The sequence below is a fragment of the Leptodactylus fuscus genome, chromosome 4 (assembly GCF_031893055.1).
Source record: "Leptodactylus fuscus isolate aLepFus1 chromosome 4, aLepFus1.hap2, whole genome shotgun sequence".
In the NCBI taxonomy this organism is placed as follows: Eukaryota; Metazoa; Chordata; class Amphibia; order Anura; family Leptodactylidae; genus Leptodactylus; species Leptodactylus fuscus.
The window spans coordinates 101219303-101236953 of NC_134268.1; the positions used below are offsets into that span (position 1 = coordinate 101219303).

The 17651-nt window shown below is 40.3% G+C and overlaps 1 protein-coding gene across 1 annotated transcript in view; it reads right to left on the reverse strand.

The window, feature by feature from the left end:
* Positions 1–4154: 4154 nt before the first annotated feature.
* The window catches only part of LOC142200512 (cytidine monophosphate-N-acetylneuraminic acid hydroxylase-like), a 138431-nt gene continuing 124934 nt past the window's right edge, over positions 4155–17651 (reverse strand). Inside the window, exons 10-14 of the mRNA XM_075270937.1 lie at positions 12588–12728; positions 10120–10294; positions 9011–9127; positions 6365–6480; positions 4155–4293 (exon numbers count right to left, since the gene is read on the reverse strand). Of these exons, the coding sequence (XP_075127038.1) occupies positions 4182–4293; positions 6365–6480; positions 9011–9127; positions 10120–10294; positions 12588–12728 (661 nt within the window). The 3' untranslated portion in view covers positions 4155–4181. The remainder of the gene's footprint in view (positions 4294–6364; positions 6481–9010; positions 9128–10119; positions 10295–12587; positions 12729–17651) is intronic.

The following is a 17651-nucleotide window of genomic DNA, read 5'->3' on the forward strand; positions in this document are numbered from 1 at the left end:
TTTTATAGTCTTAGACTACGAATCCCATTCGTAGTTTTAGACACATTTATGAGTCTGCCATACATACTTTCATAAATAGAAGTTCCAAAGTTACCATGAGACAAATATTTGGTGCAAGACAAATGGCATAACATAAGTATACAAAAATCATCTCATTTATTGAAACAAATATGTGGCAAACGACAGGAATTTTTGGCGCATGAAGTAAATTGTCGTAAGTTATTTACACCACTTTAAATTTGGTCCACTTTGCACAGCAATTCTGCGCCATATTCGTTCTTTTCTTCACAGAGGAGATGAGAAAAAAAAACAAAAAAACAACTGCCAGCATCACTCTAAACAACACCATGCGAACCATATAGGATGTATTGTGTATTTACAGAAACCTGTGTTGCTAAATATAGGTATTCCCCCATTTATATCTTTATAGGAGAACCACTAAGCAGTGAAAATGGAGGACCAGTGTACTATCCGCCAATATATACTAATTACCCATTTGTTTGTAGGGCAAAAAGAAAACGAAAACAGAGAGGGCAAATGGAGTCAGCGCTCCAGGAGCTCAAGTTGTTACTGCAATATCGGAGCTATTTAGACCTTCTATCTACCTGTATTTAGGCTTATCTATCAATCTCTCCTGAGGAACCCATTCATTTGGGGAAAACATATTCAGTAATTGAGCTTATATTTGTTTCAGAGCAGGCAACAGATAGGAATACCTTGGTCTGTTTATTTGAACAAATTTCATTACTAGTGGTTTGGGTTTATCCATTTACTACATACTATTGATTGTCTCCGTACTGTCTTGAAGGGATAATCTGACAGTGGATAGACATACACTTTTTTTTACTCACTGGCAGCACAATATCCCCTTGCTGGGTAACGTAACGATACATTGAAATGAATGGGATCTGTTTTGAGCGCTCACATTCTGACACGTGTAATCGTGCCAAAATGTGCGCCCGTTAACTCCATGTGAACTCGCCCTAACAGTCACAAACTGATGAAGCAATGCAGTGCTATCTTTTTATGCATATGTTAGATTTGTGTACAGTCAGCTATGACGCAGGCAAAAGCTGAACATGTCATTCACTGCTAAACGGATGACATTACGCAGAAATTTTAGTGGCCATTCAGAGCACTTCAGAGGCTGTTTGTAGGCAAATCAGGCCTTCCTTTAATCCACTTGAGGCTAATTTGTAAATCTGTATTGCTTCATCGGATGGTGACCACAAAGGTATGTTACTGCTTTTATTATGGTTTGGAAGGCACTTTAAAAAGGATAGACACTTATGTGATAACTATAAGAGATGTTTGTGAAAATGATATTCTGCATTGTACTTTCCTGCAGTGTTATGTGCATTGGTTGGCTGTTCTCCTGAACAGTCAGCACATCCTCATCTCAATAAGAAGCCTTGGTGAGCCCAGACTACAGATCAAGACAAAGTTTGATTGGCATTGGGTGTTTTTTCAATTTATGATATTGTCAATCAAAACAACGATATTCTCAGGTCAATGGTCAGTGACAAGGTGTGTAACCTTCTCTATTTCTGCAAGTGTGGCTTATCAGCATGTACATGTTACACTTCCTCCCCCCCCCCCAAAAAAAATCACCAAGCACAGAAAAATGACAACCAAGTAATTATTCTGTTCCTTACATAAATTTATTTAAATTATACAATAATACAATATTGCTGACTGAAAGAGAAATGAATAGTGAAAAAAAACCATGTAAAACATAGTAGTGTTATTTATATATAATACTCATTTTTGTAAACTATACCCCATCCAGTAAACAGGTGTATTTAAAAGGCACTGTCATTTCAACATAAATCTTTACTACAGTATATGTGATTGTAAGAAACTTGTAATAGATCTTATAAATAAAAATGTTTATTTCTCTTCTTATCAGTATATTCCTCTTGACACCTCACTTTCTGCAATACAAGATGTACTAGATGTCATTTTTATATTTTCAGAAGACAATTTCATTGTTCTGTATACTTAATATTTGTAGTTACAGCAACACATTGAAGGGGTTATAAAGTGTCTAGTGTCATAAAAGTTTTCTTTGTATTTCTTTTTTGTGCAGTAACATGTCTATTCATGAGCTACCATATGCCTGGAATTGCATCTCAACTTCATTCAAATTAATGAAGGTGACATTTTTTTGCTCAGGCATCAACATTTAAACTTGGTTAACAAGTAATACTACTTTTTTTTAATCCTTATTGGTCCTGAAAAAACATGTTAAAAATAGTTGAGATATACAAAGCCATTAAAAAGTTATTGTGGTATAAAGCAATGCATACAAAAGTGCTAAATTTGGTCTGAGCATTGGGGCATCAATGATACTTGGTCCTGAAAGGGTTAAACTGTTTGGCCTAAAACTTTACCTTTGGTGAAGTTGTTTAGTCTATCTCTCAGTACTGTATAGAGATTAAATAGCTAGTTCTACTGCTCTCTGTTATCAGCCAAATCCTACTATTTTCTGAAATTTGCTCCTGGCAGAACATACTAGGTAGATAACTTATTGAACACCCACCCCTTCGGTACGGGACAGTAGTACTCTGGTCAGTTGGTGACTCACAACATCATATGTCACTATAAGGTCGGGTTCACACGATGTATTGTGACACCTAATGTGGTACATAGACGGCGCGGGAGCTTTTGCGAGCCATATACGCTCCCATTGTTTTCAATGGGAGTTGTTACCGTATACGCGGCGCTATTTTGCGGCCGTGATTTTGCGGTGGCTGCAAAATAGCGCCGCGTATACGGTACCGGGTCCCATTGAAAACAATGGGAGCATATACGGCCCGCAAAAGCTCCCGCGCCGTCTATGTACCACATTACGTGCCATAATACATCGTGTGAACCCGGCCTAATGCTGTGAGGTCAGGTTTGTGGGCAGTGTTTAGTCTAGTAAATACATCAAAATACTGTTCATATCTCATGGAAAGTCTAAAACAGTCCTTAACCATTAGACCATTATGGTAAAAAACTGAAAACTCATGATACTGTAATAGGATGTCACTTTTGCAATAGGTCAATTTGTAAAATTTCTTCCCTCCTGGATATTCCAAGGTCAAGGTAAGTGGAATGATGGAAAATTGGAAGGGTTGTGGGATTCACTGCCATGAAGGGGCAAACCACATAAAGTTACAAAGCAAAGTCGCCAATTGCTGAGGTGCTTATCATACCTCCCAACTGTCTTGTTTTCAGCAGGACAGTTTCGGATTTTGGATGCAACCCACTGTCCCAGCTCCAACTCATCTGCATCCTCTGGGAACATTATACAATGTGGGCCTATTAAAGGGGACATTATACAGTGGGAGTCTGTTAAGGGAGACATTATACTTTGGGGCTTACAGTGGCTAAATTTGCCATGATGCGCTATGTAGATTTGCCCCTCTTTCACTCCTTTGGAATTTGGGAGGGATATACTGTATGCATAAAAGTCACTAATGCTTTGCTGACCTAAACCCTTTAGCTCCAGTTAAGGTAAATTTTAATGATTCAGCATACCAAGTCATTTTGGGTAAATGTATACTTCAAACTTTGTGGCGATTTTTTGGGAAGGCACTTTTCGGTTCCAGTGCAGAAAAGAAAGTAAGTTTGGTGTGAAAGCCACATAGGCCTGACCTCAAACTCATCAAACACCTTTGGGATAAACTAGAATGGAGTTTGTGAACCAAGTCCTCTTGTCCAACATCAGTGCTTGACTTCACAAATGTTCTTTTGAATATCTGAACATATATTCTCACAGACACTCCAGATCCTTTAGAAAGTCTTCCCAGAAAAGTAGAAGCTGTTTAGCAACAAATGGAGGTCTATATAAGTGCCTATAGATTTAGAATCAGATGCCATAAAAGCTTCTGTAGGTGTGTAGATGTTTACAGTCTATGTTCACTAAGGAGTGTTGTGTTGCTCATTGTACTGGTAATTTTCTAAGGTACTAATATAATTTACAGAATATTGTAACAGTGTTTAAGTGAAATAAACACATAATAAAAATGTATCTAATCATATATAATATGTTTTTTATACATTAAAAACGGTTTTAGGCTGATTTCTATTAATTTAGTATAATTTATAATTAGACATTCCCTAAAACCTCCAAAATCTTGTAAACTTAAAATAATTTCTTAGCCTATAGTATAACCAGTTCTTGATCAGATGGTTCACATTATGTCGCAGTTCTTGGCATTGTTCCCATTTTGTCTCTCTCTCATCAAAAATCCATCCCAGTCAGGTGGTGACAAAGGCAGTTTGATCTGAAAATGGTTCCAGAATCTATTACATAGAACAAACATAAAATTGTTACTTTATGTACAATCCAAGCAACAATAAACAATGACTTGGAGTATTCTCAAAAGAACATAGAGTATCTGCAGTCATTACATAGCGAGTTGTACCTGTTATTTACAGTATTGATAGGTTCATACTATCATTCAGATTTCTATTCTTTGGGTCTGCTGGGGGACTTGAAAAACGGAAACCCTATCTGCTTAAAAAGCAGTTACCTGTGGAAACCCATGGACGCCATAGATTATAATGGGGTCCACTGAGTTTCTGACTGGTTTCCGGAATCTGCGAACGCAAGTGTGAATCTAGCCGTAGCAGCAGAGGCAGCTGCCACAGGGCCTGGTGACAGCCGCTACGCTGCTATCATTATACTCGGGGGTCCGAAAAGTATAATGATTGGCAGCCCGGGAGAGGTAAGAAACATAAAAAATACTGTTACTTACCTCTCCATGATCAGGGCAGGCTTTGGCCTAGTTGTCTGACGTCTCATGACGCTGGCCTGCGTCCCGGGTCATGAGACGTCTGATGTCATTGAAGATGGACTACTTCGGAGTCCGACATCGTAGGAGCCAGGAGATAGGTGAGTAACAGAGGTTTTTTAAATGTTTTTCTCCCCCTGGAAAAGACCCCAGAGTATAATAATTGTTTATGGGTGTCCATAGTGGGACATAATACTGTGTGCAGGAGCCACTATGGGGTACAATACTGTGTGCAGGGGCCACTATGGGGGATAATACTGTGTGGAGGGGCCACTATGGGGGATAATACTGTGTGCAGGGGCCACTATGGGGGATAATATTGTGTGGAGGGGCCACTAAGGGACATAATACTGTGTTCAGGGGCCACTATGGGGCATAATAGAGCGCGCAGGAATGCGTAGGAGGGGGTCAGTCGAGGTATTCGGCATCAGTGTTGGTCGGGGGGGCCTCATGTCAAAAGTTTGCCACGGGTCCCCGCCATTCCTAGTTATGCCACTGAATCTAGCGTTAGTCAAATGTGAAATGACCTTACACATCTTAAAGGTAATACATTACCTATATTTTCTTTACTAATTCAAAGGAGTCTATCACCTTTATCATAATTTTTTTTTAAAGTAATTTTTTTCCTTTTCAACTAGAATACAATCCACAAGTTTATCTTAAAATACTTAAAAATAAAAAAAGAAACAAAAAAAAATCACTATTGTTTCTTCCAATACCAGCACCACATTGGTACATAATGTCTGATATCTTTATTTTTTAAAGTCACTTCATCATTTTTCAACTAGGTACACTGCCACAAAGTTTTCCTTCTAATGCATTGCAGTGTATTGAAAAATACTGATGACTATGTAGTGCAGCCGGGAGTAGAAGCAATAGTGTGACAAGCCTGGGAGCTTTCAATAGGCACTCGGCTGTCATACTATTGGATCACTGGTGTTAGATCTCACTCCTGGGGTTGGCAATCCACTTTATACGCCTCTGGGGAAACTGGCACATAGGTAAGTTTTAACCTAGGCATTAGAGGGGTACAGTACTTATAGCAGACAATGCCACTGGGTTTTCGCTGTATAATACAGTGGACACTTGGTAGCTATAATGGCCATTCAGCTCCTGAGCAACCACTATATTTAAATACCTCACATCCGCCATAATAGTAAGGTGGATGTCGGGAAAAGTTTAATAATATTTATTAAAAAGAAAAAAAAAAAAGAATTAGAATATTTCCTCTTTTATAATCAGACTTTTTATGCAGTCTTAGGCTAGGTTCACAACTGCACCTCAATCTCCATTGGAGACTCTGTCATAGAAACTGCCAAAAAATGGCAAAAAGAAAAGTCCTGTATGGAGGACTTCTCTCTCCACTGATTTCAGTCCAAAAATGGCAGAAACCCGACGGACACCCAGTGGACCCTATTGTAATCTATGGAGTCCATAGGTGCTTGCAGGTAACCACTGTTTTAGAGGTCTGTCTCTTGGTCATTTGGGTCCAGCCGCAAACCCGAATGATGGAAAGCTCAGCACAAGAGTGAACTTAGCCTTACACACTATCTATTTCACTAGGAAATGAGAAAACATACTGATGATGATAGATATCTGGGTCCCGTTGGATACGGTTTTGAAATCCAATGTACAAATCATCCCATAGAAGCCCATTTTTGACTACATTTCTCATGACTGTAGCTCGGGTTCGTATCTGTTAGGAAAATAGAACATCATATTGTTATCATTGGACAGCGAGATTTATTTAATAAAAACAGCTAGGGGTCAACATGACCCAAAATCGTGACCAAAATAGTGCTACTTGTGCACTCAAAAATACCAAAACCCTATAGGGATCCTTTTAAAGTCAATGTAATTTTTCTATTCATTGGATATAGATCTATATCCCAAAACCAAATCAAACATTGATACCACATAAAAATCTCTATAATAAAAACGCCTAAAAGGGTCAATAACCATAATAAATGCAACTGTTAGATCATACCACAAATTAATCACCAGTTATATGGAGGAAAAATAAAAAATTGGGTGAGTACATGTGTTAAAATAATATAAGCTATGTAAGCCGATGGCTGGTCAGGTAATGGAGGGGTGTACATCTCACCCAGACTACTCAGGTGGGTGAGATGAGAAAACTCCAGGAATGACTTGTTCTCAACAGACAACTTTCGTCTGCTGAACATTTTGGTAAATAGTAGTGGGCTGGATTTTTAGGACTAACAGGTAGGTTGGTAGTGGGACCTGTCATTCCACCCCCCTCCAGTCCACACTTTGGGGATGTTCCAGCAGCAACTCAGCTGCAGAGAGTCTCCTCGTCAAGGAGGCTTAAAAAGCCAGCTCCAGCAGCAACACTTTGGCAGAGCTTGGCTGGAGAGCCAACAGAGGTCATATTTTTGGAGCTGTGTCCTGAATGATTCTACTGGCTTTTGATTTCTGTGATTCTAGGTGAGGTAACCTATTCTATGTTTAGCTAAAGCCTAGCCGGGCAGGTATTTATTATATTTTATTATTTTTGAATGAAAATAAAACTCTACCTGTGTTTTGGACTAAAAGAAACTGAACTTGTGTGTCTATGCCACCCCACCTAGCAAGCCCAGACCCTGACAGCTATTAAATAACCTGATACATAACCACATAACACAGCGTTTAAAACTTAAAAACATTGACAAATAATGAAGAAGATGGGAAAACTACACAAAAATACATACATCCCTTAATAATGAAACATCAATATTCTTTTTAAGTTTAAACCCAAGGAAACCCGAGTTTGTAAGAGCTATATCCAAAAGGCATCTCTGTCAAAGAGGATTCCCCTCTGGTCCACTCTACCAGGGGGGGTTATCACTTTATATATTTGAAATATAGTTAAAGATTTATTTTGATTAGTAATTTCAGCATTTGATATATTATAAGATGTGGAATTTTGCAATGTACCCCACATGTTCCAATATACTGACTTTTAGTTTTCTCAACTTGCTCCCCATATAAAGTCATTGACAACTAATGCATTCAATGATATACACAACATATTAGGTGTTGAAATGAATATATTCATTAATAGAATAGAAACCACTGTCTGAGCTGGCAAATGTTTTTATACGGGTAACAAATCTGCATGTTTTATAAGGATATGAGCTATATATATATATTTTTTTTTAAATTACCCTTATAGTTCAACCAAATGTTTGCCCCTTTGTGGGTGTCCAACATAGAGGGAGATAGGAGGTATGCCAATGTCAGGGCCCTCCTTTATCTTGCAACCATTATAGAAAATATCATTCAATCTCTTATATGGTAAATATGAAAGAACTGGTTGCTATAACACCAAAGTAGAACCAAACCAGGACCAAACAACAACTAGTTCTTGTCCTTCTAGTGTATCATAGTTTGAGCCTCCCCCTAATCTGTGGGATTCCTTTCCCCTAGCACATATCACGTATCTTTTACCCTATAGGTATAGATGCTATAGTTTGACTTGGATGATTACTTTGTCTGCAAGATGTTATTTTCCGTGATTTTCTTCCAGAATGTTCCAGTGCCAACAATTTGGCCAGTCTCAGACATAAATGAAATGGTGCTAGAATAATACTAATAATGAGTAAACTGCAAATTGAATTAATTTGCATTAATGCATTAATGATATGTCCCCTTCTGCTTCCTAATATATATACTGTATTTGCATGATGTAGGAAACTGACAAAATGGAGTAAGACTACAGGATTATGCTACATTGGGTTTGTTCTCTGTTACTATGGGGACATATATTTTCATAGCAGCTATAGATACATAGTGGTAAGAAATATATTAAGGCTAGGTTCACATCTGTGCCTTTGGAGACTGCCATGCACAGAGGAATTTTCTGGTCCAGCTCTCTAATGTTTGGGTCCCACCAGCAGACCCGACCAACGGAGAGCCCAGAGTAGGTGTGAACATAGCCTCAACTCCTGCAACTTCCAGCAGTGCAGTGATTTCTGCAGATGAAATCTTATATTAAGTTGCAACTATTCAAATGTATGGATTTTCATGTGATACATGCATGGGCAGAGTCTACCAGAATGAGAGCTGATATTCATAGAGCAACTCTTTATTATGGGACATAGAAGAGGGACCTGAGTGGGGACCATTCAATGTCATAATGAGAGAGTATATGGACAGTGGTGGTCTTCATGAAAGTACCAACTATTGTCATTGGAATAAAATAGAAAACATCTTCATGAACTCACCTCTTCATATGCATGTTCACGACATGGTCTTTCAGAAGGGAAGGACAAGTCAGAAAAATCTACCAAGTAATTATATCCTCCGGGTAGATCTTTAAAATCATCATCAGTTTCAATCATCTATATAAAAAGAAAAATACTGTATATGTCACTGTACATGAACAAAAAATGTCAACCATATCATGAAGCATTCTGGAATATGCATATTGTATGATTTGGTTAAAACCCAGAACAGCTCTCTATCTCAGTCTTATTATACAATTACTTTCTGTAATTCTTAAGAACTTGTTTTAAGTATATATTTTTTTTTCTTGTGTGCATTATGATTCCTGTGTACACTATATCTATTGTGGCATATAAATCAGTCTTATATATGGCACTCAATTTAGACTTCCAAATAATGTTGAATTTTATTACATCCGAAATAATATAAACGTTTCAGTCCCACGGACCTTTCTCCTTTTCTGTGCACCTAACATTTAACCGAGTGGCGGTACAGTACTATCAAAAGTCTTATATATGGGTTTTAATTGAAAATGTAAATGTAGGTTGCTCAAGGTAATACCTGTGTACGGAATTGGTATCCATAGATGATGATTTTCCTATTGCATCATGGCATGAGTAAGGTAATAAGATTGGTGTAGTGATGTCAAATTATGTCAATGTCTATGTAAGAAACATGGGAAGAATATGCAAATCTGTCTCCCAAGATGTAAACAGGGAGACAGTACCTCTGTTATGCCGCCCTCTATGGGAAGCATCCTGAACATCATGCCCAACTTTCCCAGAAGTCTTTACTGCATAATGCAGGGTTATAACCAAATCAGTTTCTCAGCTACGGACGGCAGAAATTGTTCCCCCATTTTAATTTTTAGTTTATGTAGTTTTTTATAGGTTACATGTACATCTAGGGATATTGGAGGCATTGGCTCCAACAAGAGCAAATTCTTTTTCAAACAGGGGCCTTTAACAAAGAGTTAATGATAGAAATTTGTATTGGATGACTTTGTATTGGATGACTTTACACCATTGTGATTTTTTTTATTGATCTGAGTATATGCATTTGTTATCTTTACTTTTTTACAAAAATGTAAAGAGCATAATGTGCTTACCCTGACTACAAGATTATAGTCTTTAAATCCAGCCCAAGTGAAATATTCTTTAATCCAGGAAGGGTAGTTGAAGATCTCATCTTTAAATGAAATGGAAATGGCATCTAAATATGTATCAAAGTCCCAAGAATCCTTAAAGATTTTTGTTCCTGAAGGCGGATGAATAATTCCATTGCTATGAAAATAAAGATGAACTTGGTGTTTACAATTATCCTGTATTTGCAGGTTTTTTGTAAAATTTAAGATCTTTCTAAACATAATTAAAAATCTGGTTAATGGGTAGTGGTGGGATGTCCTGATATTTCACAGTGAGTACGTATCTATAAAAAGTAGTCCAAGGAATGACAAGAGGTCAAACATCAATAGGCTCATGGCAACTGATGCACATGGAAGTGTAGGGTTATCAATTTGGTGCAATCCAATGGAAAAGCTACTATAGAACCGATTGCTTAAAAAAAGTTGATTCTGGGTGTAGTGGAGAGATATTAGGGCATCACAGCTAGTTGTGTATAAGGCTGCCTTGCAGAAAACTATTTGGAGTGTCCATTTTGTCCTCTGAAAACACCCAAAAGCCTACAATGGTCATGGGAGTTTAAGAACCTGGACCACGAATTAATGGATGAAAGTGACCTGTTGTGAGAAATCATACTTTTGTTTGACATTGTGTTGATGTGCAATGTGTGTTGCTTTATTGGGGTACATATGGCCCCAGAAACATTATGGGAAGAATAAATGTCTATAGAGGCACTATAATACTCTAGACATTGATTTGCTGGGAAACCTTGGTTCCTGACATTCATGTGGTTGCTACCTAACATGTACTACATACCTAAACATTCTTACAGGCCAAAACACCCTATTATTGGCAACGGTATTGCCTAAATGGGAGTGGCCAGTGCCAGATACCACAGAATACCTTCAGAGGTCCTCTGGAGTCCTTGCCTCAATGGTTTAGAGCTGTAATAGTAGCATGAAGGGGACCAACTTATTTTAATGTTGTAACTGCTAACACTGTAAATTAAATTATAGCAATATCTACAGTAATTGATCTGACATCAACAGCACATGGATCTGAAACACTCACACCAATTTAAGAAGAAAAAAAAAGACCATTTTTTCTAATATCTCACAATCTACTTTTAGAGATATTTTCTTTGATGATTGAATGTATCTGACCATTTTACTAACAGTATGTGACCTTGGTGACCGTTCTTCTACTGGGGGTTAATATAGAATTGAGTAATCTTTTGCAGCTTTAAAAGCACAGCGAGACGACTACACAGTGTAAGGCGTACTCTGCTTCCTGCTCTGTACACTGAGATAATACAATGTAACAAGGTCAAATACTGATGGGGAAATGACTCAGTATATAGTGGCTCAGTGGTCAGCACTGTATGGAGTTTGTATGTTCTCCCTGTGTTTCCTCTAGTGGGTTTCTTCTGGGTACTGTAGTTTCCTCTGAATCCAAAGACTTGAGGATTTCATAGGGAACCTAGATTGTGGGCCCTACATAATACAGTAAACAATGACAATAGGGCAGATTTATTATAACATCTATGTCAAGCAGTTATCTGGCAATACAAGGCGTAGAAAGGTTGCATATGTTTAGGTAGGGCCTCACGTGGTGTAAACGCTGCGGTAAAAACATTGCATTTTTCAGTCCCTGCAGTATGGATGGCATTCCAGCGAATCCCATCCACACATTGCAGAAAAATAAACGTATTGGTAATGCTATGATTTCCAAAACCATTGCGGTTTTGGAAATCGCAGCATGTTAAATATACCTATGGAAACACTGGCGGTTTAATCGAAGCAGAAAGTCCACAGAGAGAAAATTGTGCGGGCTTTCTGTGAAAAGCTATTGGAAATTTGTATAATTTTTCATTACACAAGCAATAATATTTTTCTCTTTTTGTCTTAATATTGGTCTGAAACTGGACATCAACTTTAATTTAGTCATGATGTGTATAAATATCCAAAAACTTGGTTCATTAAAACATGAATACTTGCCATTCTCACATAGCATTGGAAGATGTTTATTAGTAAAATTAACATGGCTGCATCACGTAAGTAAAGATTATCCATGTCATAACTGTGGCCACTTTCTAATGTACTTTGTGTTTCATTTCATCACCATTTTCAGAATATTTACAATAGAAAAAGTGATATATCTACTACAGAGGCAGGGACCTATGGTGGCAGGAGGATGGAAATACACAGGTTTATCCTACTTGTAGTGACGCTAGCTGCAGCCTCCGCCAGGAGGCGCACACTGCCTACAAATTTGTACAGCAACTGTTGCGTTAGAACTAGCTGTCTAGTGGTGGCTGATGGAGCCAGAATTATATCTGATACATAAGAACTTGATACAATGTATGAAAAGGACTGGGATGGATCTACATAACATTGGAAACCCTAAGTATATTAGAAAGTAATGTAACATAACAAATAAAATAATATAAAACCACCTATCGGTTGGGTCTTTCAGTACCCTCCCCACATCCAGTATTTCTCCTGGCTTTGGTGTCCATGTAGTGACATTGGACATTTTAGTAATAAGTTGATTGAGTGTTGTGGCATCATTCTTCAAGTTGGTTTCCTTAATGTATCTGGGGGAAGAAAAACGCATTTTTAGACACAAACAGCATTTATTTGCAGTCGTATGCCTCAGCAGTGAATGGTACACTGACTACATATGACTGACTGCAAGGGTCACTTTGCCGGAGACAATTTTTTTTTTTTTTTTTTTTTTTTTTTTTTTTTAATAAACGTTTGCATTGCTCACAATGACAAATTTTTTTTGTCAAACCTGGTCATCAAGCACCCATCTCAGGACATTACAAGCACAGAGTCAAGGGTGGAAGAACATATCTCTATGTCTCAAAAGTGATTACGTCTTCAATGAGATATATTACATGCTTATTATGCTATTTCAACAAAGAACATTTCAAAGGTTGGGAAGGAAACTGTACTTGCAGTATTTACCAGTAGATGGAGCAGTACTGCTATAGGATACCATATTTTAGTTAGGATTTTCTAGGATTTCTAGGATTTTTCTAGGATTCCTAGGTTTTTTCCTGGCAGCAGCAATATACAAAGGAACACATTAACCAATACTCACTGGATGAATAATCCACCAGGTCAATTTTGCACAATGATCCTGACTGCTGAACGGTTAATTATTTCGCCACTGTACGGCAATGTTTTTAAACAGGTAGAGATTTTAGATTTCAAAGAAAAAGGAGAAGATATATATATATTTATTCAAAAATTATCTAAAATGTACAGAAACACTAAGATAATAAAATGTTTGTAAATACGGTACATTTATGTACTATGGCTAAGGTCCCTGATACAGGGAATTGCTATTGAGCAGCTCCTTTGCCTAATACCAAATTGTTCAGATGATGACTCTCATGAGAAGTGGAGGTTCTGCTTAAGTCCTTTCAGAATCGAGGTTATAGTCGTAAGTTCAGTACACAGACTATAAGTACTATTTATCATCATGTTGTCAAAATCTTTGACTTTCCCTAACCCTCAGAGAATAAGACTTTCTATACATTCCCTTGTGATCTGTATACATTGTATATACTTAACTGTATATGTGAAAGACAAGAAGGAAGTTAAGAACACATATTAAAGAAAATTTATACCAAGTATTTGTTGGAATCAAAGGAAAGGATGGGATATTTTTGTGTAAAGAGTAGAGATGAGCGAACAGTGTTCTATCGAACACATGTTCGATCGGATATCAGGGTGTTCGCCATGTTCGAATCGAATCGAACACCACGTGGTAAAGTGCGCCAAAATTCGATTCCCCTCCCACCTTCCCTGGCGCCTTTTTTGCACCAATAACAGCGCAGGGGAGGTGGGACAGGAACTACGACACTGGGGGCATTGAAAAAAATTGGAAAAAGTCATTGGCTGCCGAAATCAGGTGACCTCCATTTTAGACGAATAGTGGATTTCAAATCCGGGTCATATGAGAATGTGAACTTTGTGACTATGAGACAGGGATAGCTGTACAGGCAGGGATAGCTAGGGATAACCTTTATTTAGGGGGGAATGTTATTAAAAATAACTTTTTGGGGCTCTATCGGGTGTGTAATTGTGATTTTTGTGAGATAAACTTTTTCCCATAGGGATGCATTGGCCAGCGCTGATTGGCCGAATTCCGTACTCTGGCCAATCAGCGCTGGCCAATGCATTCTATTAGCTTGATGAAGCAGAGTGTGCACAAGGGTTCAAGCGCACCCTCGGCTCTGATGTAGCAGAGCCGAGGCTGCACAAGGGTTCAAGCGCACCCTCGGCTCTGATGTAGGAGAGCCGAGGGTGCACTTGAACCCTTGTGCACCCTCAGCTCTGCTACATCAGAGCCGAGGGTGCGCTTGAACCCTTGTGCACACTCTGCTTCATCAAGCTAATAGAATGCATTGGCCAGCGCTGATTGGCCAATATATTCTATTAGCCTGATGAAGTAGAGCTGAATGTGTGTGCTAAGCACACACATTCAGCTCTACTTCATCGGGCTAATAGAATGCATTGGCCAGCGCTGATTGGCCAGAGTACGGAACTCGACCAATCAGCGCTGGCTCTGCTGGAGGAGGCGGAGTCTAAGATCGCTCCACACCAGTCTCCATTCAGGTCCGACCTTAGACTCCGCCTCCTCCGGCAGAGCCAGCGCTGATTGGCCGAAGGCTGGCCAATGCATTCCTATGCGAATGCAGAGACTTAGCAGTGCTGAGTCAGTTTTGCTCAACTACACATCTGATGCACACTCGGCACTGCTACATCAGATGTAGCAATCTGATGTAGCAGAGCCGAGGGTGCACTAGAACCCCTGTGCAAACTCAGTTCACGCTAATAGAATGCATTGGCCAGCGCTGATTGGCCAATGCATTCTATTAGCCCGATGAAGTAGAGCTGAATGTGTGTGCTAAGCACACACATTCAGCACTGCTTCATCACGCCAATACAATGCATTAGCCAGTGCTGATTGGCCAGAGTACGGAATTCGGCCAATCAGCGCTGGCTCTGCTGGAGGAGGCGGAGTCTAAGGTCGGACCTGAATGGAGACTGGTGTGGAGCGATCTTAGACTCCGCCTCCTCCAGCAGAGCCAGCGCTGATTGGTCGAGTTCCGTACTCTGGCCAATCAGCGCTGGCCAATGCATTCTATTAGCCCGATGAAGTAGAGCTGAATGTGTGTGCTTAGCACACACATTCAGCTCTACTTCATCAGGCTAATAGAATACATTGGCCAATCAGCGCTGGCCAATGCATTCTATTAGCTTGATGAAGCAGAGTGTGCACAAGGGTTCAAGCGCACCCTCGGCTCTGATGTAGCAGAGCCGAGGCTGCACAAGGGTTCAAGTGCACCCTCGGCTCTCCTACATCAGAGCCGAGGGTGCGCTTGAACCCTTGTGCAGCCTCGGCTCTGCTACATCAGAGCCGAGGGTGCGCTTGAACCCTTGTGCACACTCTGCTTCATCAAGCTAATAGAATGCATTGGCCAGCACTGATTGGCCAGAGTACGGAATTCGGCCAATCAGCGCTGGCCAATGCATTCTATTAGCCCGATGAAGTAGAGCTGAATGTGTGTGCTAAGCACACACATTCAGCACTGCTTCATCACGCCAATACAATGCATTAGCCAGTGCTGATTGGCCAGAGTACGGAATTCGGCCAATCAGCGCTGGCTCTGCTGGAGGAGGCGGAGTCTAAGATCGCTCCACACCAGTCTCCATTCAGGTCCGACCTTAGACTCCGCCTCCTCCAGCAGAGCCAGCGCTGATTGGCCGAATTCCGTACTCTGGCCAATCAGCACTGGCTAATGCATTGTATTGGCTTGATGAAGCAGTGCTGAATGTGTGTGCTTAGCACACACATTCAGCTCTACTTCATCGGGCTAATAGAATGCATTGGCCAATCAGCGCTGGCCAATGCATTCTATTAGCGTGAACTGAGTTTGCACAGGGGTTCTAGTGCACCCTCGGCTCTGCTACATCAGATTGCTACATCTGATGTAGCAGTGCCGAGTGTGCATCAGATGTGTAGTTGAGCAAAACTGACTCAGCACTGCTAAGTCTGCATTCGCATAGGAATGCATTGGCCAGCCTTCGGCCAATCAGCGCTGGCTCTGCCGGAGGAGGCGGAGTCTAAGGTCGGACCTGAATGGAGACTGGTGTGGAGCGATCTTAGACTCCGCCTCCTCCAGCAGAGCCAGCGCTGATTGGCCGAATTCCGTACTCTGGCCAATCAGCACTGGCTAATGCATTGTATTGGCTTGATGAAGCAGTGCTGAATGTGTGTGCTTAGCACACACATTCAGCTCTACTTCATCGGGCTAATAGAATGCATTGGCCAGCGCTGATTGGCCGAATTCCGTACTCTGGCCAATCAGCACTGGCTAATGCATTGTATTGGCTTGATGAAGCAGTGCTGAATGTGTGTGCTTAGCACACACATTCAGCTCTACTTCATCGGGCTAATAGAATGCATTGGCCAATCAGCGCTGGCCAATGCATTCTATTAGCGTGAACTGAGTTTGCACAGGGGTTCTAGTGCACCCTCGGCTCTGCTACATCAGATTGCTACATCTGATGTAGCAGTGCCGAGTGTGCATCAGATGTGTAGTTGAGCAAAACTGACTCAGCACTGCTAAGTCTGCATTCGCATAGGAATGCATTGGCCAGCCTTCGGCCAATCAGCGCTGGCTCTGCCGGAGGAGGCGGAGTCTAAGGTCGGACCTGAATGGAGACTGGTGTGGAGCTATCTTAGACTCCGCCTCCTCCAGCAGAGCCAGCGCTGATTGGTCGAGTTCCGTACTCTGGCCAATCAGCACTGGCCAATGCATTTCTATGGGGAAAAGTTAGCTTGCGAAAATCGCAAACTGACAGGGATTTCCATGAAATAAAGTGACTTTTATGCCCCCAGACATGCTTCCCCTGCTGTCCCAGTGTCATTCCAGGGTGTTGGTATCATTTCCTGGGGTGTCATAGTGGACTTGGTGACCCTCCAGACACGAATTTGGGTTTCCCCCTTAACAAGTTTATGTTCCCCATAGACTATAATGGGGTTCGAAACCCATTCGAACACTCGAACAGTGAGCGGCTGTTCGAATCGAATTTCGAACCTCGAACATTTTAGTGTTCGCTCATCTCTAGTAAAGAGACTATGTAGATGTATGCATTAGGGCAGAGTTATGAAAACTGTCTTAAAGCAGAGTTTTCATTTCTTAGGCAGGGTTCACACTACCATTGTATGCCGTTATGAAGGTAACCATTTAAAAAAAAAAAAAAAAAAAAAAAAAAAAAAAAAAAAAAAAAAGACTATCATAACAGACTAAGGGCAGGTTCACACCTGCGCCCGTTCCCACTTTAGGCAATCCTGAGAAATTGGACAGGGGACGGAAACCCGACAGTCAGTTTTCAAATTTGTTCACTTGAATGGGATTGCACAGTGACCGCGGCAAAACAGTTTTTTTTCATCGGAAACAAAGTCATACATGCAGGACTTTGTGTCCAGTTAAAAA